Source organism: Amphiura filiformis, chromosome 17 (genome assembly GCF_039555335.1).
Source record: "Amphiura filiformis chromosome 17, Afil_fr2py, whole genome shotgun sequence".
NCBI classification, from domain to species: Eukaryota; Metazoa; Echinodermata; class Ophiuroidea; order Amphilepidida; family Amphiuridae; genus Amphiura; species Amphiura filiformis.
Genome location: NC_092644.1, coordinates 22,092,484 through 22,119,872, shown reverse-complemented (window position 1 = coordinate 22,119,872; position 27,389 = coordinate 22,092,484). Strand labels below are relative to the sequence as shown.

The following is a 27,389-nucleotide window of genomic DNA, read 5'->3' as shown; positions in this document are numbered from 1 at the left end:
AGGGAATGTCACAAACAAGTTATTTAATTTGTTATTCGATCATGTTTATTCAGTCCATGACATGAACGGTATACGGTAGCAGCAATCATTTGCGCATGGAATTGATCCCAATTACCCAGTTATACCCAGCCAGTTATGACTGATTTTGTCAACAATTTACGGAACATTTTCGTGTTGACAATAATTCTATTATTTCTAATATATATATAGAAGGAATCAGCAACTTGAAGATTCTTCTCATTTCAAGCTTTATTGTGAAAATCAGACTTGCCGGGCAGCTTGCAAAGTACAGGAAGCAAGTCTTGTTTACATGTTTCCGAGTAGGATCACGTGACTCACGAACCCTGAGCTTACATCACGAGCATTCTCAAGGTCAAAGACGATTGATTTGGGTGCTTTTTGGTAGCCTTAAAAAGACCAAAAATTCATTCATTTTTTAATTTTTCAGCTTTATTGGCCATCAAAAAATCGGAAAAAATTATTTTTAATATCCTGATATCATAAGCTTTCCATTGATATATAACTTTATTTTCAATGAGGTTCACCTTTAAGTATTATTGAGTATCGATTCGCGTGTAACACCTTTTTTTTGACATTTTTTTAGTTTGTGCACAATTAATTTTTTCTCTATCGATTTGCGTGTAATACCGTTATATTGATGAACTAAAAAATATTGTCACGTGTTCCTATGTAATAGCATGGTAATATTCGTATTATGCGGACTTGGATGTCGACCTTTTCCCATGATACATCACGATTTTTCCCATGATACATCGCAAACCGCTGGCGGCGCCCTTATTGCGAATAGCGAGAATTGATTCTTAGTTTCCTGTTTCATGGTTGAAAAACAAGGGATGAGGTGACTTTTAATTATTAATTATTAATTATCTATTATATTCTTTATTTTAAAACAAGTGGTTAATTATTTTACAACTATGTTTGATTTTATACATTAGTAATGGTACAGTTATACTCTGTTTATTCATCATTATAGTTGATATGATCAAAGTCAGAAAATAGCAAATGGAAGTCATTAAAAGTTATTTTAAAAGAGAAAATCCAAAATAAAAATAAAATAATTAAATATTTTGCAATTCTCTAATTTGGACACGGGCGGGAAACAGGAAACTAAGAATTAATTGTAAAGGGCCTAATAACTATCAATGTACCATGTCGTCGTGCATAGAAGATAGATTTTTCAATCAAGATAGCATTCAGGCATGTTGTTGGCTATTGAGTAGTGCCGTGCGTACTATTACGCTGACTTTCGTATTTGCCGAGGAGGACAATTTCGACCTCCTTGTTTGTTTACAAACAGAGAGGTAGACAAAAGGCCTGTCAAAACTGTTCCGCTTGTCCAAATACCGTACTCAAGTATCAAAAGGATGGTCCACATAGTCATAGAGTGATTCACGCAACATTTACATTAGGCCTTCGGCCAGTTAGGGATTAAAAAACTGTGAAGTAGGACCATGTGCTTCTTTTGTCCAATTTGCCAACAAGATTCGAATGGAAACAGTTCAGACCCAGAACACGATCATGTCAGAAATTAATATTTTGTTCTGGGTCTGATTATTCGGACTAGCAATTGATTGTACACAGGGCCGGATTTACCTTTTTGGGGGCCCTGGGCCAGGCCAAAATTTGGAGGCCCCAAACGCACCGTGAGGAAGGCATGTGCACTGGTGGCCAAGATTTTAGATTTTACTATGTCTATGACAGTTAATTGCGCGCGAAGCCCAAAACATAGAGTTTTTCGGCTAAATGGAAGACGCACATTGCACAGGGCAATTTTGGGGCCCCCAAAAAATTTGGGGGCCTTGGGCCCGGTCCCATCTGGCCCTATGGTAAATCCGGCCCTGAATTTGTACATGACACACCACACACATTCATTCATGCATTCACACACACACTATATTTACAGTAATTTCTTGGCCAAACTGGAACATGCGCGTTGCGTCCATGTAGCGTACTAAGCGTGTACGCAATGTAAGGCGCGTGTATGCTTTCTTCTGTACCGCGTTATATTTGCGCGTGTTTAACGCGGAGCAACTAGCGTTTATAGTGTTCCAGTTTGGCCATGAAATTACTGTAAATATTATACTGTCATTGACTGTACTGCCATGACTGCATTCGCGACGAACGAATGGTAGTAAAAGTCTTTCTCAAAATCTATGACTAGACTTTCTTAACACACAATAAAAGGTACAATGTCACACTTACCTAATGATGCTGAATATCAGGCTACCAACGTTTTTTACGAGTAAAAAGTGCCAACACTACAAACAATACAAGCCGTAACTTCACAAAACTTCCAAGTTCTTACCCCATCGACGATGACAAGAAATGACAGGTTCAGCAACATCACAACTTATGAGTCAAAAGTTGCATAAACAAACTACCCACTCAAACCAGACTCAAACTTTGCCTTACTGAATGAGGTTGTAAAGCAAAGTTTTTTATAACCTTTTGACCCAAAGTAGTAAAGCAGAAAATATCAATATTTTGGTAGAACTTAGCAATTCATGCTATAGTCTTAAAAATTGACAAGCCAATAGAATAAATAAATACTGCAGTTTTAGATGGGAACGAGTTCAAGTTTTAAGGGGAAAGCTTGTACAGGGTAAATTGCCAAAGTATTCTAAAAATTTAAATTCAAATGATATAGGCCTAGATTCAGAGTTTAGTGTTAGAACTCCTGACTATCTTTTTTATTTTTGGATTAAAAACTTATTTTGCCAAATGAAACGAGGCTATTTTGCCAAATGAAACATGGCTAAATCCTAATCTAACTGTCGTCAAAGCTTGATTAATATCACTGATTGGTCAATATTTGGAAATAAGGGCCAAAAACAGTTGTTTTTAGTTGGTTTGGGGGTTTTTTTTGGGTTTTTTTGCATGCTCTGACAATCAAACCCAAAAACTTGTACAAAAGAAAGACTTATTTCAGGTTGAAAAACACATTTCTTATCTCATTTTCAAATTAATTATCAAATCAAATTATCCAAATTAACCTAAGAATATAATGAGCAACGCCGAGAGGGCGGTCGCGGTATAAGCAATTTTTGCCCTAGCCCCTCCTCCCGCTCATAATTATTGCTCAGCCCAGAGGTTTATGGCAAACAGTATTATCCTTGTTGAATGAGATGAGTCCATCACAATCATATCCCCCTATGTTTATTGTTTACGCTGAGACTAGTAAACCAATTACTAGTCTCAGGTTTACACCTGTCTCTATGTGGATTTCTGACCAAAATAACTTCATATTTGGCCATTAGTCGTTAGGCCTAAGTGCCAATTTTTCCCGCAATTTTTGCGCTCTTAATTCGCGCGAATTGTTCCAGTTTTGCTGGCACCATCTTTCACCATCAGTTTCAAGGCAAAATTTGTGCCATAAACTTATTCTGTCGCTATACTTCATGAAATTTTTCCAACACCATCCCAAATGTTAATAAAAATTCCTTTAAAAAAGGAATGGGCGCCCAATGTGAGCTTGGACGTGATATGGTGAATTCCATGGTGTGTAGATTTTGTATTATAATGATTTTTCTAGGGAAGAGGAGAAGATGATGGTGTCAAAATGAATCAACTAACATTACAAAACAACTACAAACAGAAAACAAACAAAAAAACAGAAATTTCCAAAAATAGGGTCGGTATTCTTTTGTACAGTAAATAGAAAAAAAACCTTTTCTGATTTCCAAAATTTATAGGGCCGCCGGTCGGTTGAGGGCAAGCAAACATCTTTTTTTTTTTTTTTTTTTTTGGCCTTACGGTCAACTTGCACTAGGATCCACAACATGCGCATCTATCAGCACACTGTTCTTTAACCCCAATAAGCCATACAAAGGTCAAAGGTCTCGGTTTATTTGGTGTTTTTATAAGTCCATTAATTTTGTATTTTAAACAAAGAATATACGCACAAGATTTTATCCCGTGCATATCAGAAAACAATAATAAAATTAAATCCATGCAAATTGTGGTTTTATTTTTAAGCTGGGCATACTTTTAGCAAAACAATTGCGAAGTAAATCTAGCAAGAGTGAAATTAGAAGCTTTTCACAAACAGTCAATAAGGTGCCCCGCCGTTGCGGGCGCCCCAAAAAAATCTGAAGGCGTACTCAGTGGCGGCGATACAGGGGGGCAAGGGGCCCCAATTTTTTTTTTTGACCCCAGTTTGCCCCCCCCCAGTTTTGAGGCAAAAACCCCAAATTACGTAAATTTCCTTTTTTTTTGCGGCAATTTTGCGCAAAATTTGTCGATTTTGCCCCCCCGAAAAAAAAATTCCTGGTGCCGCCACTGGGCATACTGCTGCCCAGCTGAAAGTATTACATGCTTTTACAAAACAGCACAATGTGCACAATTCTTGACATTTTCTGCTCTACTAGACAAGAATAATAGAGATGGCGCTGATACAGTAGAGATTCCATGACAGCAGGCACATGTTAGCCAAAATACTCCAATGCAAAAATTTAGATTCTCTTTCACTTAGTTTAAATAATTATAGCTAATTATGTTAAAGCTCTTACCTTGTAGATTACAAAACTGACAATTTTGTTTCAATCGGACATTCGGTTCTCGAGATATGGCCTGTCAAAATGGCGCGAAACCGGGGGGGGCACTTACATTACGTGATGGACACCATGCTCATGTATGCCCGGTGGGTTCAGTTTGTATAGGACGTATGACCGTTCCAGGATGTGAAAATGACCCCTATATTTCACGGGGAATCGAGGACATTTGCAGCAAGTTTACCCCCTATTTTGAGCTATTTTGCGCGAAATCAAGGAAAATGTCCCCCCAAATACCTCCCCTATTTTTATCATTTTGAGGACGCATTTTCACTTCACCCCCTTATCATCACGAGGAATCGAGGACATTTTTTCGAAATAAATACCCCTATTTTTACCATTTAAGGACGGTTTTGAATTTTTACCCCTATTTCACGGGGAAATGAGGACAATAACGAAAACTGTAGCGGTAAAACACGGACGAAAGTCCTAGAAATATACCTTATTTTTCATTTCAAGGACAATTTTGCTCCAAAACACCCCTAATTTGGACAATCGCGAACAATTTTGTCCTCGAAAATTCCGCAGACATTTCTTGAAAAGTACCCCTAATTGGAACCATCATGCGTAGGCCTACACATTGTCATGGACTCTCGAAACGCACCCGGGAACGCACCCTAAACGATTATTACTCAGCGCATGCAAAACATACCCTAAACAAGTATTTTGCCATTTTTTTAACACTAAGAAAGTAAAAATTCATGTTCAGGTTCTTGTTTAAGGGGCCGTCCATAATTTTCGCCATTTTCACTTACGTACAAAGCGTACGTAACTTTTATACCCCCTCCCTCCCCCGAGTTACGTACAAATAAAATGGCGATGGATTTCCATGAGTAGACCTACTACTTATATAGCAAAATTGAGATGTTGGGTTGAGGTAGGGGTTAGAGTTTTGGTTAAAGGTTCGATTATGGTTAGGGTTAGTGTTCCAGGAGGACAGTTGGTTCTGGATTAATGTTTTTACAGATGCGTTGAGAAATGCTGAAAAACATCCTTTTTAAACCATATTTTCCTGAATACGAAATCAAACAATAAATTAATATATAGTTTAAAATGCAGCCCGAATCAAAACTAAATGACTAATACGTACGTAACTTTATACCCCCTCCCTCCTCCGAGTTACGTACAAATAAAATGGCGATGGATTTCCATGAGTAGACCTACTACTTATATAGCAAAATTGAGATGTTGGGTTGAGGTAGGGGTTAGAGTTTTGGTTAAAGGTTCGATTATGGTTAGGGTTAGTGTTCCAGGAGGACAGTTGGTTCTGGATTAATGTTTTTACAGATGCGTTGAGAAATGCTGAAAAACATCCTTTTTAAACCATATTTTCCTGAATACGAAATCAAACAATAAACTAGAGCGGTTCTCGGGTTGCGCGGTTTTCGGCATACGCGGTTGGTGTGTAAGGTTGGGTGATGGTATGGTAGTGGTTGTGTTTAGATGTGAGTTTCTTTTCAGAACCCTGTATGGGCGAAGCCTGGATGGTGGATGGGGAGTGTGGGTGATTAAAGAAGGAAATAATATGGAAATGTAATAGGCCGCACAGCTGTGTAATGTTTATGTTTTACAAGATGCCCAGAGCACGGGTTGGGATATGGGATATCCCCTCGTGGTGTCGAGTTCACAACAGGTGTTGGTATTGCTTTACCAAAACAACCCGAGCCGTGTGTTGGAAGTTTTTGTATGTATATAGACAGTTTCCTAGCAATGTTGACTGTACCCACCAAGTTTCATGCCCATACGACAGATTTTAGTCATTTGACCTCAGATGACCCCTAAGTGACCTTGGATTACCCCCAAAATGACCTTCCAAACATTTGACTCTTAATGTTGACTGTACTCACCAAATTTCATGCTGTTATGTCAGTTTTTAGTAATTTGACATCAGATGATCCCTGGGTGACCTCGGATGACACCGAAATGACCTTCCAATAATTTGGCTCTAAATGTTGACTATACCCACCAAGTTTCGTGCCCATATAACAGTTTTAGTAATTTGACCTCAGATGCCCCTGGGTGACCTCGGATGACCCCGAAAAAACCTTCCAAATATTTTACTCTTAAGTGTTGACTATACCCACCAAGTTTCGTGCCCATATGACAGTTTTTAGTCATTTGACCTCAGATGAACCCTGGGTGACCTTGGATGACCCCGAAATCCATTCAGCTCTGTAAGAACATCAACTACAAATACAACTGACCAAGTTTAGGCGATACACCATGTTGTTAAAACCCCTGTAGACCCTATAAGGAACAAACCAAAAGATCGATTTCATTTCTCAGCCGACCCCCTCCCTCCCTGCCAGAAACGTAATAATGAAATGTTGAAAATTTTGACATAATAATAATAATGACACATTCTTCAGACCGATGGTTTTGTACAAACGTAATCGAGTATTTTTACCCCCTCACCCCTAAACGAAACTCGTTTATAGGACGTCATTGATCTTTTGGTTTGTTCCCTAATACTCGGCATCATCGCACATGTTGACTTCCAAACTTCATCACAACATAAACTTCGAAAATGATCCATTCATACTGTCCCATTTATTGATACCTTCTGTTTGTATCAATTGCCAGTGAGCAAAATACACGTGCTCTGTTCACTATACACAGCAAGGTATATGTAGCTATGTGCACGATATTACAACCTCTACCCCCGGCCTCTACCTTGCTGCATTTGATTTGCAGTTCTGACATCTGGCCTGCGCCGGTTTAACAACCAGGTCAAACCTTTGGAGCGGGGCTAGACAGGGATAACAGAATGCTGTGTGGTCATTAATTAAATACAATTTATTACTTTTGGTAAACAAGGGTTGTCTGAGAAGAAAAAATGTGGAAAGGTGAAAAGCAAAATGAAAAAAAAGAGAAGAAAAACAGAAGGGGAAAATGGGGAGAAACAGGAGGAAATTATGATTTCCTTTCTCCATGCTCAAAATTAAATGTTGAGATTAAAGTTTTCATTTTTCGTTGGAAAGGGTGTGCCTGAGTGATTGCGTATTAAAACAAACGTTAACAAACAAAAACAAAATTCCCTAAATTGTTATGCCAAAATAAAAAATTTAATCTTGTAAATTTTTGGCTCTATGTAAAGTTTGGAAGGATTTTTGTTTCTCAAAAAGAAAAAATCTGGTGTCATAATGAGTCAAAAGATGTATGTTTTATACAGTAAATGAAGTAAAAATTATGATGCGCAGTGATTATGCCACGTTATTAAATTTCTAATCTTAATATTTCGTCTTTTTGTCAAAAACCCAAACAATTAAGTTTCTGACGATACAGTTCTTTCAGGGACACCCTGTATATAGCATGTTTGTACTACAGTATCGATTTTATTGAAGGTCACTGGTAAACAAACACTTGATAGTCTGTGCCTCGGCCAGACTGTATGTGGCTATCACGATGTTTGTTTGGATCGCCCGACACAAATTGGCTGTGTAGGAGACTAGGTCTGTGCAAACAAATTAACGACTTTATAGCGAACGCGAGTGTTTCAAAAAGCAGCACAACAAAAGCAAACAAAAATACACCCATTGCCCGCTATTTACCGCACGAAATGAACGACTCTAATCATGTACCGCACGAAATGAACGACTCTAATCAGCTGCGGCAATTCCCCAATGGTGGATAGGCCTATACTATACACGTATTCTTATTCGTGCATTTGACGGACTTGGGTGTTTTTGTTTTTATTAAATATCTCCTCTCCTGAACACATATTATTATAGAAAATCTATCTACTTCTTCATTCGATTACATACTATATACCCTGCAACTTTCAATCTACACAGTGGCTAGATAAACCCTTAAACGTGCGAACAAATATTGCAAAACAAAATTAAAGTATGGCTCTCCGCCTATGGCTCCGCCCATACAATTAATATATAGTTTAAAATGCAGCCCGAATCAAAACTAAATGACTAATGCACCCCAAAATCTGCCGAACATCCCAATACTCTCTTTTCAAGAACCCCCGGGATCACATCATATAAGAACCAGGGGGACATCCCTTCGGCATGTCTGGCGTATGTTCTTGCAATGGGTTTCATGTCTTTTGTCGCAACACTGACAATCCACACTTGGGCCTTTGCTGCCATTGATCCTAGCGCAGATAGAAAATACTTTTGTAATGTATTTTGGTATGAAATAAATTAAGCACAATGTAAAATAGGACCACTATACATATTAGACTAAAAATTAAAGGGAAAATCATTGTTTGCATGTCATGTAATAGAAATTGTTATTTAAACGAATTGAACAATTTTAGGTTAAGTTATGAATAAAATATTAGAAAACACCATAATTTTTCACTTTAATTTTTGTATTGCTCAAACAAATACACATGCCCCTCCCTCCCTCTTACGTACGCTTTTCAAAATATTTCTTAAAGTATTTTTAAAAACATCTAAATCAGCTATGAAAAGCAGTCATTGGATTGAATCTAAATTGATTTCCTGAAAGGTGTGTATTCAAAGATTGCCTGTTCAATTTTTCACATATTTGTACATAATTATGAATTTTTGTGATGATTTTTTGAGTGGTATTTTTTTACATTACCTATAATATCTCCGCCAAGGCCACATCATTTCACATTTTAGGTGGGGTATACCTAAGGGGTGTCCCAGCTATGGCTGCCATTGAGGTGTAGGAATGCATGAAAATAGATTCGTTTTTACACCATTGTAATGTACTTTAGTCAAAAAATATACTCTGCAAAAATCAAGACTTTAGGTGCTGTAGTTTTGTCAAAATCCGAGATTTTGAATAAAACGATGGAACCGGCGTTTTATTATTACGATGGGAAGATTGTTGAAGAGCGTGCGGAATACACATACACACACACCCAGAGGATCGTACCGTATTACAACCGCGGGAGTAACATGCATGGGCGCTAGTAGTAAATTCCAATTTTCTATGCTTTACCTCACTTGTTCGGCTCAAAATTAAAGGGGACATATCTGACAGTAAAAGCTAACATTTTATGGAAAATAAATACTAATCTATTTTTACAGAAATGTTATAATATGGCTTTAATAAAGGCTCGTCAGCTTTGTCAATTTCATATTCTAATTGACTACGCAAAACCTATTCTTTATTTCTTTCCCCCTCCTTCTCAACCGGGCTTCTCAATCTCTCTCCCCTCCCCTACCTTCTCTATATTTCCCCCTCACTCTCCCCTCTATCTGCAATCGCTCTCTCAAACTTGACCCCGACCTATAATACCACACTCGCACTCCTGTCCCCCCTCCCCAGTGACGTTGTCAGGGTTTTTCTGTTAGGAGGGCGTAGGGCGATTGCAAAGGGAAACATTTTTATGGGCAAAATATGGCAGAAAAAGGCCTAGCCTAAAAGCGTAAAACATCACGGCGGCCAGCATCCAACAGGGGAGGGTCAAGAAGGAAGACAAGTTGTCCCATGGGGGAGATGTCCCTCCTCCTTGGCTACCGTCAATGCACCTCCCTGTCCACTTCCAATGCCCTTCCTCTCCTCCTCCCTACCTTGCCAGGCACAACCTATGAAATGTTATATTTAAAAATGTTATGCACCTGCTTTACTCTTCCAGAAGTATGGTACACTGCACAGTGTCATCGCCCCGAATCTTCATGGCAGAAATCGCCATGGTAGGTTGAATCCACAGCCACGCATGGCCATTTTGTTCCGACCAGTTTAATAGTTTTGAGACGCATAATGAGCCGAGGGACATCCGACTAAGGCTACTGACAATAGCCTGGTAACTGACCTCTCTTTGTGTGAGTGAGCATGTATACGCCATGAGGTCATCTGCTTTTAGACTGCCTCCGCGAGTGGGTGCAGCTTTTGAGCTCAATACGCACGCTTCTTTCTCATCAATAAGCAAGCTAACGACTATCATATCCTTTCAACACATATATCCATGTGGTTAAGTGTAAGGAAAAAATATGACTTCTTTAGAATAAAAAACTTACGGGAGATATTCATCATTTTCTACCCCGGTATCCAAAGATTTATCGTCTGAATATCAAATATATGCATAGCACATTCACGTGTATCGATCCCGTGTATTCATTTTAGTGTCTCTGCTGTACAATGTAATTATTAACCAGGCGATGTCGGTGTGCACTGCTTGCTGAAGTAAAGCCAAGCCATTTTACGGGAACTTTAAATCCCCTTGAAGTTGAAGTCATGACAAAACTTCGTTTCGCAAACTGATTTAGTGTAGGCCTACGTGGTGAGCACACACAAAAACTATATACCAAGCGTGACGTTCGGAACAAAAATTTATTTTAATGTAATTCATTCAGTAATTTTCAGCAACATGTGCATGTTTTTACCCAAACCAATCGTGGTATTTACAGGTGTTAGGGTTAGAAGACACTCTAATCTGGAAAAATACATCTTACCTAACCCTAACACTTAGGGTTAACTAGATAATACATAAGAGGTAATTATGTAGTCTATGAAGAAATGTGCAAACTATTGTTCTTAAATTAATATGACGTATTTTCATCATAATTTACGGCACACTATAGATTCTCGCGTTAACTTCTACTTCCAGCGGCTTTAATGGCAGAGTGGATTTGAATACATAATCCTCTAGACGTTAAAGTTTCTGGTTTCAAACTTCATTTCGCAAACTCTATAATAAGGTAGGTATACAGGGATGAAGCTCTTAACAGTTATACTGAACAATAGATATTTGGATTGTCATGAATTGGTTATGATCACCCTTGGGCAGCAAACATTCTTAAGGTCGTCTGAATATAGATTGTGAAACTCGGTGGGTGTGATTTCCATTGATCCCTTCGTTAAATGTAGACCTATTTAGCACACATTTTTCAATTTAGCTTTCAACATGAAAATTCTTGAGAATTTCCTAACCTATTGGTGGTAACAATATTTCCCATCCGGTTAGTTGGGCAGTGTCACGCCGCGAAATGATTATCTCTCGCAGTTTGTTTTTAATATTTTGTTTTCTTCTCGCAATTCAATTTTTTTTTTCGTGCCAATTTCAGGGAAAATAGGTGATTTTCTTTTTAGAATACCAGTCTAAACTAAAAGAAACACTCTGTGACACAATTCGCCACGAATAATTCGCCATTTTCGAAAGATTTAATTACCTATAATTCAATACATTTTATTCCTTAATCTTATGATTTACAGATGATCAGCTCGTAATAGGCAAGAGTTAATCGGTTTTTGTTACTGCGCAAGTCAATCAAGTCCCAACTTACGCCCGCGTAAATTCACAAAGGCGCACGTTAGTTACGCAATATGCAAAGCGCAGTTCGCATGGATTCTGCGCCAAGCTGTGTGTACGCCATTCTATATCAATCCACGAGGTAATGAGTCCCGCCGTTTACGAGCTGATCAGAGTAAAGGCAGGTGTTTTGATTAAACGCAAAAAAACGATGCTTGTAACAATCTACACGGGAGATGAGATCCGCATTAATAATACGCATCTATGTGTACCTCCGTGGTCTGCATTGCGTTTTGGTTTAAACTGGCGTACCAGAACAGTCACAATGTTACTACGTGACATATACGCAGCGTAGACATGCAGTCCCAAAACGTAAACGCAAGTCCACATTGATATGAATATCGGAAGCTAAGACAAGTACGTATTGTCTCAGTCTCAGTACCCATGGTACCGTTGATCTGTATACGCTGGCGAAGTGATATAATAATCGGATTAACTAGCATAGCAATTTTTGAATATACCGCGCTGCACGAGGTACCTCTGCATTTGAACCATATCATGTTGATCACTCGCACCTGTAAGATTAGTATCTTTGAAAAGACCGGTAATTGTATTCAATCTATGATTGCAGACAACCTGCTTTTAGTGCAGCGCGATGTATTCAAAAATTGTTTTCACCTATTGCTATGGTAGTTAATCCGATTATTACATCACTTCGCCAGCGTATATCGGAAGCTAGACAAGTATTATAATAACCCAATCCGATCCACTCAGACTTAAGTCGGAAATTTTGAAAATTGAGTTACTACCATTACTAACTTTATACCGGTACTCAGTACCTATAGGTCTACACTTACTAGTGTTGAATCCCCAGGTCTCTTTTAATACTTGGTTGAAAAGTTATGAACCTGTTATATGTCCATTTTCTTATACGTTTTTCCCTCACTTTTTACCTACATGTATACATGTATATCTCAGTTTCATTATTGCCGACTTTAGCCTGATTGGATCAGATCTGGTCACGTATTGTCTCAGTCTCATTGATCAGGATATCGGAATCTGAGACAAGTATGTCTTGTCTCAGTCTCAGTACCGTTGATCAGGATATCGGAATCTGAGACAAGTATCTATTGTCTCAGTCTTACCGTTGATCTGGATATCGGAAGCTAAGACAAGTTTGTATTGTTTCAGTCTCAGTACCGTTGATCTGGATATCGGAAGCTAAGCCAGACAAGTACGTATTGTCTCGGTCTCAGTACCGTTGATCTGGATATCGGAAGCTGAGACAAGTATCTATTGTCTCCGTCTCACCATTGATCTGGATATCGGAATATGACACAAGTATGTATTGTCTCAGTCTCAGTTCCATTGATCAAGATATCGGAATCTGAATGTATGCATGGGATATTGTCTTAGTCTCAGTACCGTTGATCTCAGTACCGTTGATCAGGATATCGGAATCTGAGATGAGCATGTATTGTCTCAATCTCAGTACCGTTGATCTGGATATCGGAAGCTGAGACAAGTACACATGTTTTAACTTATTCTTAGTACCGCTGATCTAGATATCGGAAGCTGAGATCGAGCCAAGCATGACAAGTATGTATTGTCTCAATCACACATTGATATGTTTTTTAAATTAAGCCGGTTCATTTAGATTGCCCAAGTATGATATCAGACCCGGAAAAGTTACAATATTTACGCTAGCAAGGCTAGGTGGAATAGACCATTTGAAAACCAGATCATATTAAGTTCAAAAAACCAGGTGCAGTGACCGTTATTTATTCTGTAAGCTAGGGGGTCAAAATGGCAGCAAAGAAATTTCATGAATCACGGTACCCTTTTGAGCGAAACATGGCGTCATCAGGTAAAATATAGTACGTAACATATTGAACTAACAATTCTGCTATTTGGCACTTTACAATATGACAGTAATGGAAAGGTAAGTGCAAATGTTCGTCAATTTTGATTGTCCAGAATTATAAACTGGGTCATCCATAAACAGACGGCAGCTGTCTTTAAAAAAATTCGATTTGAACAGGTGTTTGGGGAAGTTCCTCGGACGGACAATTTTGCGTTCACACACCCCTTGCGTTCGCTCAAAAAAATATTGTGTTCCATTCGGATCTGTCAAGTTCATTAATTCATTAAAACATGTTTAAAATTCCGTGTTTCCTTTTTTACCTGAAAAGGGTACCCCCGTAGGAAAAAAATGTGTTTAACCTAGCATCCCTCATCTCCCTCTTACGTAATTAGTGATCTAAAAATTTACATAACATTCATGACATTACAATTAGAATTCCTGTTGAGCTGGTCAACAAGTCTTTATACAATGGGACTGTTGGTTAAAATGATTGGTCCTAGATTCCAAGGATTAATTAGCAGTGCGAATTGCCAATATGATAGCGGCAACTACAACGGTCAGGTTGACGACAAACCCTCTCGTACCACCATTATTGCAAAAACCTTCGTCGCAGCAGTCCAGAGTTTGCCCCTCTTCTGGACCAGGTCCAGATCCATCTTCGCTACACATAGTTTGGTTACTGTTACTGTTGTCACATCCTCGGATTACAGAAACTTCAACTTCCTCGGCATTTTTTGTTGTCAGTGTCTGAGACGTAATAAGAAAAAAGTATTATAGTAGTTATTCAAGTGAAGTTGCTATTATTAAGGATCTACAGATAGGCTACAGATGATGTGTTTGTTTCGTGGTGTTCGCTTTCTGGATTAATTTTGTTTACATAATGTTCACAATAAACACGATAAACGACTGAGCAGTAAAAATCTGTTTTTGTTTTGAAAAAAAAAAGTATTCACTTTATTTCACAATTTAAGCCAAATGGGTTATCAAGTTGCCAATCTACAGCTACCAGTACCTATCATTACAGGTGGCGTCCTTGCTTAGCTCTTGATCAGAGTCCTCAATGTTAGTTCTAGCTTTGCTCCAAAGCCACTCAATAAAAAAGAATCGAGACTGAATACCCTCACCCCCACACAGAATACCATGACATATCCCCTGACGCAAGTCTGACGAGCGAATCTACACATTTGAAAAGAGTGATGCAACGGGTCTTTGACCCTTTAAGCGTTAACTTAAGGCTTAAGTCCCATTCAGACTGCACATGTGACCGCGATGAAATCTGAGCCAGGTTTTTACGAGCTCGGCGGTGAAAATTCTCAGATGAGAGTCACTGTGGATGAGAGTTGAACTTTCTCGGATCGCGCTGCGAAATCGCGACCATGCACGCTTGTTATTGGCTGCTGGAAAATCAAGGTCGGCAGCAAACATCGCGGCCGCGATGTAGCGATTCATTTTGCAGTACATTTTAATTTCATCGCGCCATGTTTAAAGCATTGCACTATCGCAACCGTTGTGCAGTCTGAAGTCCTGAACTACGCATCCTATTGACCTTTGACCTAAGCTGGTGACCATACAAAGGACATGAGATTTTGGACACATGTATTTTTGCATTCCTATCATCTGCTATACAATGTATCTAAACAGATGTCCAGCTTTTAACCACAATGTTTAGCACCCTGTTTAATTTTTGTACCTGTCTTTCTGCATGTACAGGACAAAAAAAAAGTTGCACCTTTTTTTTTTTAAGATTCTGTATGACTGTTTAAAAGGGGTCATCAGGTACATTCGACTTAAAAATAGGGGGGGCTAGTGAGAGGCACATACCGTCACTTCTAAAGTTGAGTGCCACCGGGATTCTAGTATTACATATTAGCTATAACTGAACTTTTCATTTTGCAACAGAGTGAACAATCAAGAATTTAGGCTACGCGCCTGTACTCACGTAGCAAAAAAGATCATCTGGACATGCTGGTTTTGAGACTCTAGTTGAACCGATATCGAAGTTCGCGTTGGAACAGGCGTCTTCACTACCCTCAGTCCATTCGCACTGGTAGCATTTCTTGGGTTCCTTAGGTTCATCATCATCATCATCATCATGATGCCCTGGGCCTGCTTCATTGTCTGAAATTGATGAGTATAATGAAAAGGACGGTCAGATTTGTTCAGGTTTTACGTATACGAAAGGAGACACATCTGACACATTTTCCATCTTAGGACTGGTCTGACATATAGCAAGTATAGTTGTACGGTACCACATAAGAATAACTTTATTTAGATGTTTATTTTAAATTCTCATAGTTTTCATCATAAAACAATGAAAAACAAAATAAATATATTTACAAATCGCAATAAAACAAAGTCAAACACAAGAATAACTTAAGATGCTCATAATTTTCCTCATAATACAATGAAAAACTAAAGAAATAGATTTCAAATCCTAATAAAACAAAGTCATTGTAGAATATCTCAGTTTTTCCAGTTTTACTACTGTAGTAAAAGAGAGAAAACCAACAGTTTTTCTCGTGGCAGATTTTATCAAAAAAGTTGTAGACTTTCTTCATGTGTGTATAGTCTATGTGCCTTCAAAGAAAGGTACCTAGGGTAAAGCGGCGCATTATAGGGACCACCATTTTTAGTTTTCATCATAACCTGACTTTTATTTAATACTTGTTTCTGTTTTTAATGGTTAATTCACTTGATAGACCTGTTATTCAGCTGTGTACCGCAGGAAAAAACCGGCCAAAAATGCGTTCATTTTCAAAGACCATGTATTTATTAACAGTGATGTCAAGTGGTCCTTATTGCCCCGATGGTGGGGCATTAGGTACCACCAACTAAAGAGTTTCTTTTTAAAAGTCAGTATGGTGTTTATTTTATGAGAGGAACAACTAACACATGCAGTCCTTGTCTTTCCAGTCCTCTTCCAAGCCCACAACTTCTCCATGCAAAATGCCAGAAAAGTTTACAAAACATGCACTGGAGTCAACCACAACCAACATGACCAATGTCCTGCAGTCCACAATCAGGACATATTTTGTCAAGATCATCTTCATTGTCCACTTTTTGCTTCTTTGCCTTCTTTTACTGGCTTGGTTTTAGGGTTCTTGTTATTTTTGTTGGTTGGTTTTGACTTCTTGTTCAGTTGCTGCGCGCTTCTTCTGGAGTGCAGCAGCATATTGGAGATTTTGGGCATTAAGGGATGGGATATGAACGTTTGGACAGTATTTATTGTGGGACATTAGAGCACATCAGACATAGCTTGGTATGGAATACCATTACCAAGGACATTCAACAGGCCACCAAGATTGAGCTATACACAGTCCCAACACATTCCATCCTAATGTATGGAGCTCAGACCTGGACCATCAAGAAAGAAGATGAAAATCGCCTCCTAGTCTTCGAAATGATGTGCTTGAGAAAGATCATGGGCGTATCACGGCTGGACAGAATACGCAACACCATAATACGGGACACACTTGGGCTGACGCACACAGTCACTGAAAAAGTCGCACAAAAAAGGATCCGATCCTTTGGCCACGTGCAGTGAATGGGAAGCGACAGATACCCCAAAATTGTACTAGAGGGCAATATACATGGAAAAGGACCATGTGGAAAACCTCTCAAAAGAAGGATGGACACTATTTAAGCAGACTGCTTAGCTCGAAACATCACCTCCGTATCGTAGCAGCAGCAGGAAGGCTGGCCAAAGACCGAGTGGTATGGCATGGAATCACCATAGATCATAAGGCAGAGTGCATCAGCATCCGTGCCGACGCCTTAGGTCAAGGTAGGTCAAGGTACTTGATAGAAAGTGACAAAGATAGACATGGACCTATGGCAACCACGCCACGTTGTTACGAGTAATCGATTAACAACTCTATTCAATTGATTTAAATGATGCGCCTCAAATAAGGTGTGCGGTAAATAACTGTACATCGACAGCTAATGTGTGCCTTTTTGTGCTTGCGGCTACTCATCACACCCGTGGGCTCTATGGGAACAAATCAACAAAAGGTACCTCTCGCTCAAGTAGACGCTTTCCACTGTTTCACATAACTTTCTTTTGATCACCTATTGAAGGTAGGCTGCCTGGTAAAGCGTTAATATGCTGTCAGGTCAGTTACCGATTTAATGGCGGAACCCTTTTGTCTTGAACAACAGGTATCTCTCGATGAATAGCTTGTCGGCAAATGAAGGTCGGCACAAAGGAACAATGCATTACGTAATCTATTGCCCCTCCATTCTTATCAAATCCTCCTTGGTTGGTACAATTACCCAATTACAAACCGCCATCTAGCGATAAGGGCGAGCCTTTATAAGTCATGTCAGAAGTAGAAAATACTTACCAACTACAAATAGGACTACTGCTAGAAACGCCAATAGGAAAAGACGAGACATTGTCGGTACCCGGACTAAATAATTGGTGTGAAAGAAAAATCAATACCTGCAAAAGACGAAAGAAAAACTGGAAAATATAATGATTGTTATTGATTATACGAGGGTCATTCAAAAAGTTCTACCTGTTGAGTCATAACTTTTGTTAAAGGTAGCTACTTGAAAATTTGCATACATATAGTTGGGAATGTCACCTGCAGGTGGTGAAACAATCATATCAAGACCATTTTCAGATTTTTGTTGGTGACCTGAAAACCACAGTAAGATATGGTTCACCGGAAACGGTCAAAATATGTACAATATTTACAAAGGCGTCTCAAGTACAGTGTGTTGAAGATCCCATAATCATTCCATTTGGTCATGATATACAGTAAAAACTCTATAAAACACAAGAATATTCATAAAATTATTTGTACTGGTTAAAATATGCACAAATCTAATAGAACAAATAGCCAGTATAATAAAATTAGTATAGATGACCACAAACACAGTTTATGAAGATATTGACTTTAATAAAACATGGTGTAAAATGGTGGCATTATGTCACTTTCTTTGGAATAAAATACAACAATAGATCACAAAGGGAATTAAATTTACTTTTTTTGACTGAAAAATGTGTAGTAGCTTTAACTTTTGTTTTTTTATCTAAAAGCGCAGCTAGAAAAGTCACGCTGTAGGGATGGACACATATCATTACCTGAGATGCTACAAGATATCCCTCCAAAACTTGGAATTCTGGGTAATTTCTGTCCATCAAAATTTTACTTTTTCAGTCACAGATGATGTTTTGGACTGTAAGGTCAAGGTGTATCATAATTCATTCAAAATTTATATTGTTACTAATATGATTTTTTTGTATAAAGAGGGAAGTTCGTACATTGGCTGCACGCATGTTTTCAAGTGCAATATTCAAAGATGCGTCAACGTTTCCGGTGTACCATATCTTACTGTGGTTTTCAGGTCACCAACAAAAATCTGAAATTGGTCTTGATATGATTGTTTTACCACCTGTAGGTGACATTCCGAACTATATGTATGCATATTGTCAAATAGCTACCTTCAACAAAACAAAAGTTATGACCCAACAGGTACAGCTCAACTTACCGTACTTTTCCTAACCAGAGAGTCCATGCCAAAATTGTTACTACACCTTTACATTTCATCGAATCTCTTTTTTGATGTCTGTCATTTTGAACATCACACTTGAAAGATGTATGCTATGTAGAAACTTTATTTTGCAATTTCATAATTTGCATATTATTAGCATATTTGCAAGAAAAAACATGAAAATCAATAAATACCTATATTTTTCACAATTTCAATATTTTATTAGAAATTAAGCATGTAGGCCGTTTGTTATGACTTGATGAATGAAGCTGTTAAAACAGATTTTGATATTTTTGCTTATTTTTCCTTTTTTGCCCCAAAATGTGTAAAAATCGAAAATTTTTGGATGACCTATATTTTCTTTGAATATTTATCAAATTTCTTAATTTAGGTATAATACAGTGCAGAAAAAGATGTCAAAAAAATCTGTTAAACAGATTTCCAATAAATAATGTTCCATTTTCCATTTTGGGTTAAATACTCAATTTTCATGCGCGGGATATTTGAAACATAAAATGAAAACATGTCCATTGCACTTTTTCCTCGAGATGTACTATAATATCAAGGTTACGGATATATTATAATCCTTCTTATCTTCACTGATCCATCAGATACCTATTGTTATGAATGATCAATGAAAAGGTTCAGAACTGGGCTACTAATGGTCTGTCAAGTATCTAACTATCTATAGTTATTTTCATGACTGTGTCAACTCAAAAATCATGCAAGGTCGAATGTAGGAAAAGTATGATCAGTTGAGCTGTAGAACTTTTTAATTTTGAATGACCCTCGTAATATTTCAGGCCACATAGAATTTAAAAATTCGTTTCACGAATTTTCCCAATTTTCACCAAAAAAAATCAACATTTGCTGTGAAATCAGCAAATCCCATGTTTTGATGAAAAGCGCCCTCGTGCAAACTTCAAAGCATCAAACTGGGCTGCGCTATCGAGATCCCAAGTCCAAACACGTTTGACATTAAGGACCTCCATGGTAAGTTTCACTTTCCTGCATAGGCGTAGATCCGGGGATTTACCCCCCAATATTTTGCCAGGGGATGCTCCATACAATCATCCCCCCCAATGTTGACGCCTGAATATAGGTTTCTGAGCAAATTTATCTCATATTTGCCCATTTTAGCCCCAAAAGTGCAAATTTTCGCGCGCTTCGCGCGCATTTATTCCACTTTTGCACCATATTTCATCAGTTTAGCTTCAAAATAGCAAAATTTTTCAACACCATCCCCCCAATGTCAAAAAGAAATCTACGCCACTGCTTTCCTGCAGGACAAAAGCGAAACTTTGACCCATGATAAAAATTTGCGCCAACAAGATCCCATCTTAATTATTTTTACTCCAAAACAAAAGAGCCTCATTTCATGACTTGCTGTGATAATTTACTTTTTGTCACAATATTCAACACTTAGTAATTGTGATATTTTTACCTATTTTTTCATGTCAAATTGTAGCCAAACATTTTATTTTTATAATTCACTTGTGGTGTTAACTGAAGCCTTCGAAACACAAAGTGCTAAAATTACCAATTCTACAAAATAACTCCAATTTCTGTGGAACTTTGATTGGGAGGTCACTTTAATCCTTTCAGCAAGTAGTAGGCCCTATTTGTACATATTCAAATCATTTTAGGAACCCAATTATAAACTTTAAAAAGTTCTCTAAAAGTTGGATAATGTCCATGCTATAAGCCTATAAATGACAATTGATGCTAAAAAATTTCAAAACTGCAATTACACACATCTATGAAAATATGGTATCAAATTTAACTTTGGAATCGAGTTTCACATGTATTCAAGCTTCGGTTTCGTATTAAAATTTTTTTTTAATTAACAATATTTTTCTTAGATTTTTACCAAAACGTTATGGATATATGCCAATTTTTAAAAGAAGTTTTTAAAAGGTTTGAGACATTATTTTACTGGAATTTAAACTACATTATGCATGATTTCAGTATAGGAACAAAGTGGATTAAAATTTCGACTCTAAAACTCTCAATGTGTCTTGAAGTGGTATTAATTTTTGTTTCATCACTAAATTGTGATACTCGCGCATCTGTTGGAGTAGTTACAATATGTGTACATATTTTTATTTTTTGAGTTTGGACATCAATTTAAGTTGGAAGCACAAATAACCTATTGCAGTAAGGTAATTTTTAATTTAAACAATCCCCAGTTCAATTGGATGACAAATTAAAAAAAGTTAGACCTTAGTCAGGGGTGGGGTTGGTGGAGGTGCAGTCGGTGGAGGTGTAGCCATAGATTTTACACACAAATTGGTAAAAATGATGCCTTTTTTAAAGACTCATCATATCTGGGTATGTCCATAGGAAACTCACAGGCCCCAATTCAGACCCAACATGAAAAATTAACAACATAACTGGGACACCAAAGTAATATTTTTCCTTCATTTTCAGAAATAAAAAAGATCTCGAAATGACTTAAAATTCATATTAGAATGTGATTTAGTATCGTTTATAATGAGAAAATGAAAAAAGTTTACTTAATTACTCGCAACATCTTTAATTAAAATCACAGAATTAATTTTGGTACCAAATAAAAGAGAACTTTCCAGGCTTTATAATGAATGCAAATTTGATAGTATTGTCTATTGAAAACAGACTAAAGTTGTTTACTTCTTACATATATAAGTCATTTTTCACTTCAAAACGAAACAACTCCACCCTATTGGGAACACCAGTTCACGACACATGGCCATAGTGATACCATAACCTGAGAAAATCATTACAATATTATAACTATGACAAATTGTTGTCCAAGAAGGAAATCACATCTTACCATACAATGCCATTGACATGAATGATTGACATTAAAATTATGATTGATTTATTAAAATGTTGCTTCCACGCCTAGCATGCTATGCTTGGCTAGGGCATGTTGTACTGATCATGCTGATGCACACCCATGGCATGCATGCATGACACAACAGGCTCACAATCACAGCAGGCCTCGGAATTCGTTTTTCAAAGGCACTCATTTCCCAGACCAGTTTTCTGAACCGGCCACCGCTGTTTATTTTGCGTAAAATCCGCAACTTAGTTGTACCGAAGAGCTTAAAACGACTGGTAAGGAGACTATGCCCTTGACACAATTAAAGATGGATGCTGGCGGTCTGCACGTAAACAATAGCCGTGGTGGAATAAAAATGCTGCAAAAAGGTGTTAATATTGCAAGAGTAACTACATTTTCGAATCGAAGGTAATTATTTGATCTAAGATATTCTTAAAATGAATCCGGTTTCATCATCAGTGATAAATATTTCCTGAAATTGTACATTACTTTGCACCCAAATTCTGTACTTGTTTCCGGAGTTCTGCACCGTGCTGCAACAAGGCAGTAGCAGCGGTAGGATTTTCAAATCTTTTTGTACTTTACCCATGATTTTGGGCACTTGGTACACCTTCTTTTATATCTGATCTTGTATGCAAGTGAATAAAAACGCTCTCAATAGGCTGAATTAATGAATGGCCCAAGGTTAAAAAATGTACTTTTTTAAAAATAATAAACGATTTCAATATCATGCATGTATATGGCATGCATGTATTTCTGAGTGCTATGCCATGTAAATGGGCAATGATGGCTATGTGTATGTAAACATGTACGTTAGCAAGGCCGTGGATGTACCTAGAAGGATTATATTGCACAGAGATGCGCAATATTAAATATTATGACTGAGCAGCTGGCTTCTGTTGGGTTGAAGTAAGCTTTACTGTCTATGCGTCATTTGATCTAGAACTCGTATCTACTATCCACGATGACACAGTGAGTGTGAACACGGACAGAGATAGAGCATGGAACTATTTAACTACTTCAGTCACTTAATCGTCGCCAATTTTCAAACACATTAAAAAATTCTTTATTAAGTTTAATGTTACAGGGGTACCGAAATTTATTTTGATGACATATCTGTATCTTCAGAGCAGCCAAAGTTTGCTCATTTTTATTTTATGAGATTAACAATGTCCCCCTGCTCAGAATTCGCTGATGATGTGTCATTTGAGCAGCTTTTTCGGGTGCTGTACCCATCGTGATCTCGTTGTTGTTTACTTCCGAATTTTCATTGCTAATGTGGTGTTATGCTTGACTGATTCTGACATGATTTGGAGATACATGTAGCTCCAAAGCTCAATCCATAATAATCAATCATTGGTTTCTATATCAGTGGCCTGTATTAAAGATAGACTTCTCGATCAAATGTGTTATGTGTGTGACATGCGTTAGGCCAAAAAAAATTATTGTTTTGCCTCAACCGTCCGACCCTAAATCCTGAAAAATCAGGGTCGCAATTTTTTTTTTTTTAATGATGAATTTTACAGATTTGTTCAAAAACTCAATGTTTTTCACTTAAAAGTAATATTTTATTGAAAGACTATAGTCTTTAATTGATGTCAAACAGGTATCCAGAAGTCAAAATTGACAAATGTCCCCTAATTGAAGAAGCATTATTTAATATTTGAGAATAAAAAAAAAAAAAAAAGAAATCCGACCGTCCGACCTAAATTTCCCACTTGAGGGCAACACAATAATATTTTTTTTGCCTAATCATGATATTATCATGCAATTCATTTCAAGTAGGCCTACTTCACCCCCATCATCCCAGATTCCCCCATCCTAGAAAATGTGGGGCTGTAAGCTGGGTTTACATACATTTTTAATTAACAGGAATTAACCTGTTGGTGCACTCTAGGGGTGGAACGTGTAGCATGTTGGAATATTTCCAACCCTATACAACCCACGGATTGGCAATGGTAGAATGCACCCTGGTAGTCTAGCTTCAATTTGCCGGGAATTTGCTCACCAATAGCTTTTGAGGCTAGAAATTGATGAAGAACGACACCATAATAGCAAGGGTAGTTCGGAAATAATGATGGGGTCATCGCATCAAAACTGTTGCTAAAATTGCACTTCAACTAAATTATAGACTGTTCAAAATAACCAAAAATTACAAGTGCCATCATTTTCCCACATTTCATGGGATAGGTGGTGACGAAAAGTACAGTACTCAAAACTCACTAAAAAAACGGCGAGTTGGTGCTCATTGCTTTTTAATAGAAATGATGGACATCAAGATTGTGTTGTTGAAATTGGGAATAGGCAGGCTGCTTTTGCCTGTATGGTCTGTCATTTTGTTCACTTTTCCTCCACGATTCTTCAATTTGTACACTCAAATGCGACAGAAATAAACCCATGTAGGTTTGTCAGTTGAGCATTTTTCTTGTGCAAATGACCTTATACCTGTAAATTTTAAGATCTGTAAAAATTTTTCAATTTTTTTCACTTGCTCCATTCATAGTTTTTTTTTTTTAAAAAAAAGCAAACCTGAGACACAAAAATCTAGGTCAGACAGGCCTGTAGAACAGGGTTTTTTATCACCTACACCTAGCTATAATTTCAGCTTAAGTTATCAAGTTAATCAGTGATTCATATTTGTAATTGATATACACAATAACAACTTTCAGTTTAAGCTTATTTACTAATTTTTTTTATTTTCTTTTATTGCTCTATTTTCACAGAAAAGAACATGGATGTTCAAGAGAAACTGGGCGAAGATAATTATGTAGTTCCATTCATGAAGAGGGTTGGTGCTGGTGTACATTGTGACATTGTCATCGCGTGATAACGACACGTCTGGACAAGGATGTTATACAATGATGTGCAAATCATGTTAAATTTGCTTTATTGCTTGGACTTTCTTAAACACAAACAATAATGTTCCAGCTGGTGTTCCCGAGGTCAAAAGGGTTCAGAGGATGCTCGAAGTTGAAATGGTCTCCAAAAAAATGTATCCTATGATAAATCAGAAAAATAATAGTTTGCACTATGTACATGTATCCCTATTGTGGCCGCCAGGACAGGTTCATCATCCCCAAGGTACCTGACTGGTACACACAGAGTACCTACACATTACAATGCTGTACTGCAAAAGTCAAGTACCGATGGTGAACCTGTGCAGTATAGGATGTTTTGTTACCTTGGTAACACATCAAAAATTCAAAAAAGGACAATACACATCGAGTCTTATTGAGAACTTTCTATAATTTGAAATTGATATCAAAATAAGAAAGCACCCTAGATAATTAAAAGAACTATTCTCTTTGTCTGATTTCTTGCAAGAAGACCAATAAGGGGCTGAGCAGTAATTATCAGCTCCCCCGGGGGGCGGGTAAAATATCCGAACGGCTCGCCAAAAATCGCTTGCCCCCTCGGCCCACCAAAATCGCTTGCCCCCCTTTCGGGCTCGCCAAAAATTTCTTGCCCCCAATTTTACCCTCCCCAGGGCTCATAATTATTGCACAGCCCCTAATTTGAGATCATTTTCATAAAAATCAGAACAATTTCATTTTCATTAGACCTATGACGTCACAATGTTACTCTTTTGCTCGTAACTCTATGAAGGTCTAAACAAATTGTTTGATTGGCATAACGTAAAAAATATTAGGGTAGGTCGGTCAGTAATTTTTATTTTGCACACATTTTAAGCTGTTAATTGCGTATGATAAAGGTTGTGGAATTTTTTTAATTAATTAAAATTTCTTTGCAAAAAAAAGTAAGAAAAAAAGTCTAGGGTCTGGCTTATTTCTAGGTCGGTCGGATTACGCCAATCAAACAATTTTTTAGGCCTAACCGTACATCATAGGTATGTCAAAGTATACTTTTTCTGAATCTTTATTGCCAGAGGAGGATTACGATAGTGTAGGTTTTGAACAGGATTTGTGTAATTTTAAAATTGACCCTATGTGGAAAGTTCAACGACCTGTTTCTTTTCTTATGACAAAAGCTTTCACCATCCAAATATGCAGTTCAAATTGATGTAGAATACACTATGCATGAAGAAAATTAAATATGTTATGAAAGTGTAACAAACTTCTGGTGAATCCTTACTTTGTCACACTCTGATCAATCATAAACATACACAACCATATTCATATGGCCAGTTATTAGGTAGCCATGGATAGCCGAGTTCAATACTGCAGGACTATTCCAAGCTGGAGAAGCTGTGCAATAACTTAGAGTAATACAGTAGCTTGTGATGGAGTAGCTGTGGAGTAATTCTGAAGTTAGGGCATGGAAGTTACCAGCTTGCAGCCCTGCAGTAACTCTGCTATATATGGGCCACTAAAAAAACTTGGGTAGTACTACTGTCTGTTCAATTAGCTTAGATTCTTGTATTTTTAAGATATTTGAAAAAATAAAAATTTGTGGTCAAAGTAATAAAAAAATGTGTTAGTATTGTTAGTGTGAGATGTATAGTTTCAGAGACATGTTTACTTTAAAGGGGCATTTCGTGCTCATCGCCCCACTTTTCTACGGTCCAACATCATTCCATAAACCATTTCACAATTCAGGGACTTTGCTACTTCATGAGACATTCCACAAATAAAGTTCGCAACCAGGATCAGCCCCAGAGTTTAGTACGTTTTTCCACAAGAGGATACTAGGCACCGCCAGGGTTCGAATCCGCAGCCTCTCGTACCATAGTCGAACACCTTATCGATTGAGCTAACTTGACTGCTCCAGACATATTAATTGATAATTAATTTTGGATTTATAAAGCGCCTTTCTCCAGAACTTGGACGACTCAAAGCGCTGTAATTTCGCTGCAATGGTGAATAATCACAATCAGATTGCATCAACTAGGTTGCTGACGAACGGCGCACACCAGGGTTCGAATTCGTTTAAAAAAATTTGCATAGCAGTTTTTTGGTTAATTCATCATAATCAGGATAAAAAGTGCTATACAAATGCAAAATTGGGTAGCAGTTACTTCAAAATATGGAGCAAACTGCTATGCGATACAGCCGAATTCGCACCCTGGCGCACACCTATCCGCATTTAGATTGTAACATTCACCAATTATCTGTGCAGCTCCCCAAATTCCATTGGGTGAAGGAAGTTTTTGATAACCAAACAACTAATCACCGATTTTTGTGATACAGGAGGAAACCGGAGATCCCGGAGAAAACCTGCGAGTGAGCATGGAATCGGGATAAACCAAGTGCACATGAGTCCTTGGGCGCGCTGGGGCTTGAACCCGAGACCTCAGTGGTGCAAAGCGAGGGAACTACCGCTGCGCTAACTCGCCCTCCCTAGGTTAAGTGGGAAGTGATTTTGGCAGACCTTTTTGACAATTGACCACCCTGGGGGTAGACATGATTATGGCACCACCCCTAAGCTTTATCAATAAGCCTACTCAGTGCTGCCGACAAGGGGATGGGGTGCCTGTAAAAATAAAGAAAACAT

General features: G+C 37.9%; 2 protein-coding genes across 2 annotated transcripts in view; both read right to left on the bottom strand.

Annotated features, from left to right (window-relative positions):
- The window catches only part of LOC140138221 (uncharacterized), a 104,164-nt gene extending 101,834 nt beyond the window's left edge, over window positions 1–2,330 (bottom strand). The window contains 1 exon segment of the mRNA XM_072160135.1: window positions 2,224–2,330. The gene's annotated coding sequence lies outside the window, so the exon portion shown is untranslated.
- Window positions 2,331–11,653: 9,323 nt separating this feature from the next.
- On the bottom strand, window positions 11,654–18,059 carry LOC140138321 (uncharacterized). The gene is made up of 3 exons (XM_072160231.1): window positions 17,959–18,059; window positions 15,555–15,733; window positions 11,654–14,362 (listed from the first exon to the last, which is right to left on the bottom strand). Exons 1-3 carry the CDS (start codon window positions 18,008–18,010, stop codon window positions 14,126–14,128), a joined length of 468 nt encoding a protein of 155 aa, XP_072016332.1. The 5' UTR covers window positions 18,011–18,059; the 3' UTR covers window positions 11,654–14,125.
- Window positions 18,060–27,389: the final 9,330 nt, after the last annotated feature.

What these genes read in the sequence shown, in the direction of transcription:
- LOC140138321 (XM_072160231.1), bottom strand. Translation starts at nt 18,010, where the DNA reads ATGTCTCGTCTTTTCCTATTGGCGTTTCTAGCAGTAGTCCTATTTGTA. An exon ending in AGTAGTCCTATTTGTAGTTG is followed by an intron (nt 15,734 to 17,958) that starts GTAAGTATTTTC and finishes CATCAATTTCAG; the next exon opens with ACAATGAAGCAGGCCCAGGG. An exon ending in CAGATGATCTTTTTTGCTAC is followed by an intron (nt 14,363 to 15,554) that starts GTGAGTACAGGC and finishes ATTACGTCTCAG; the next exon opens with ACACTGACAACAAAAAATGC.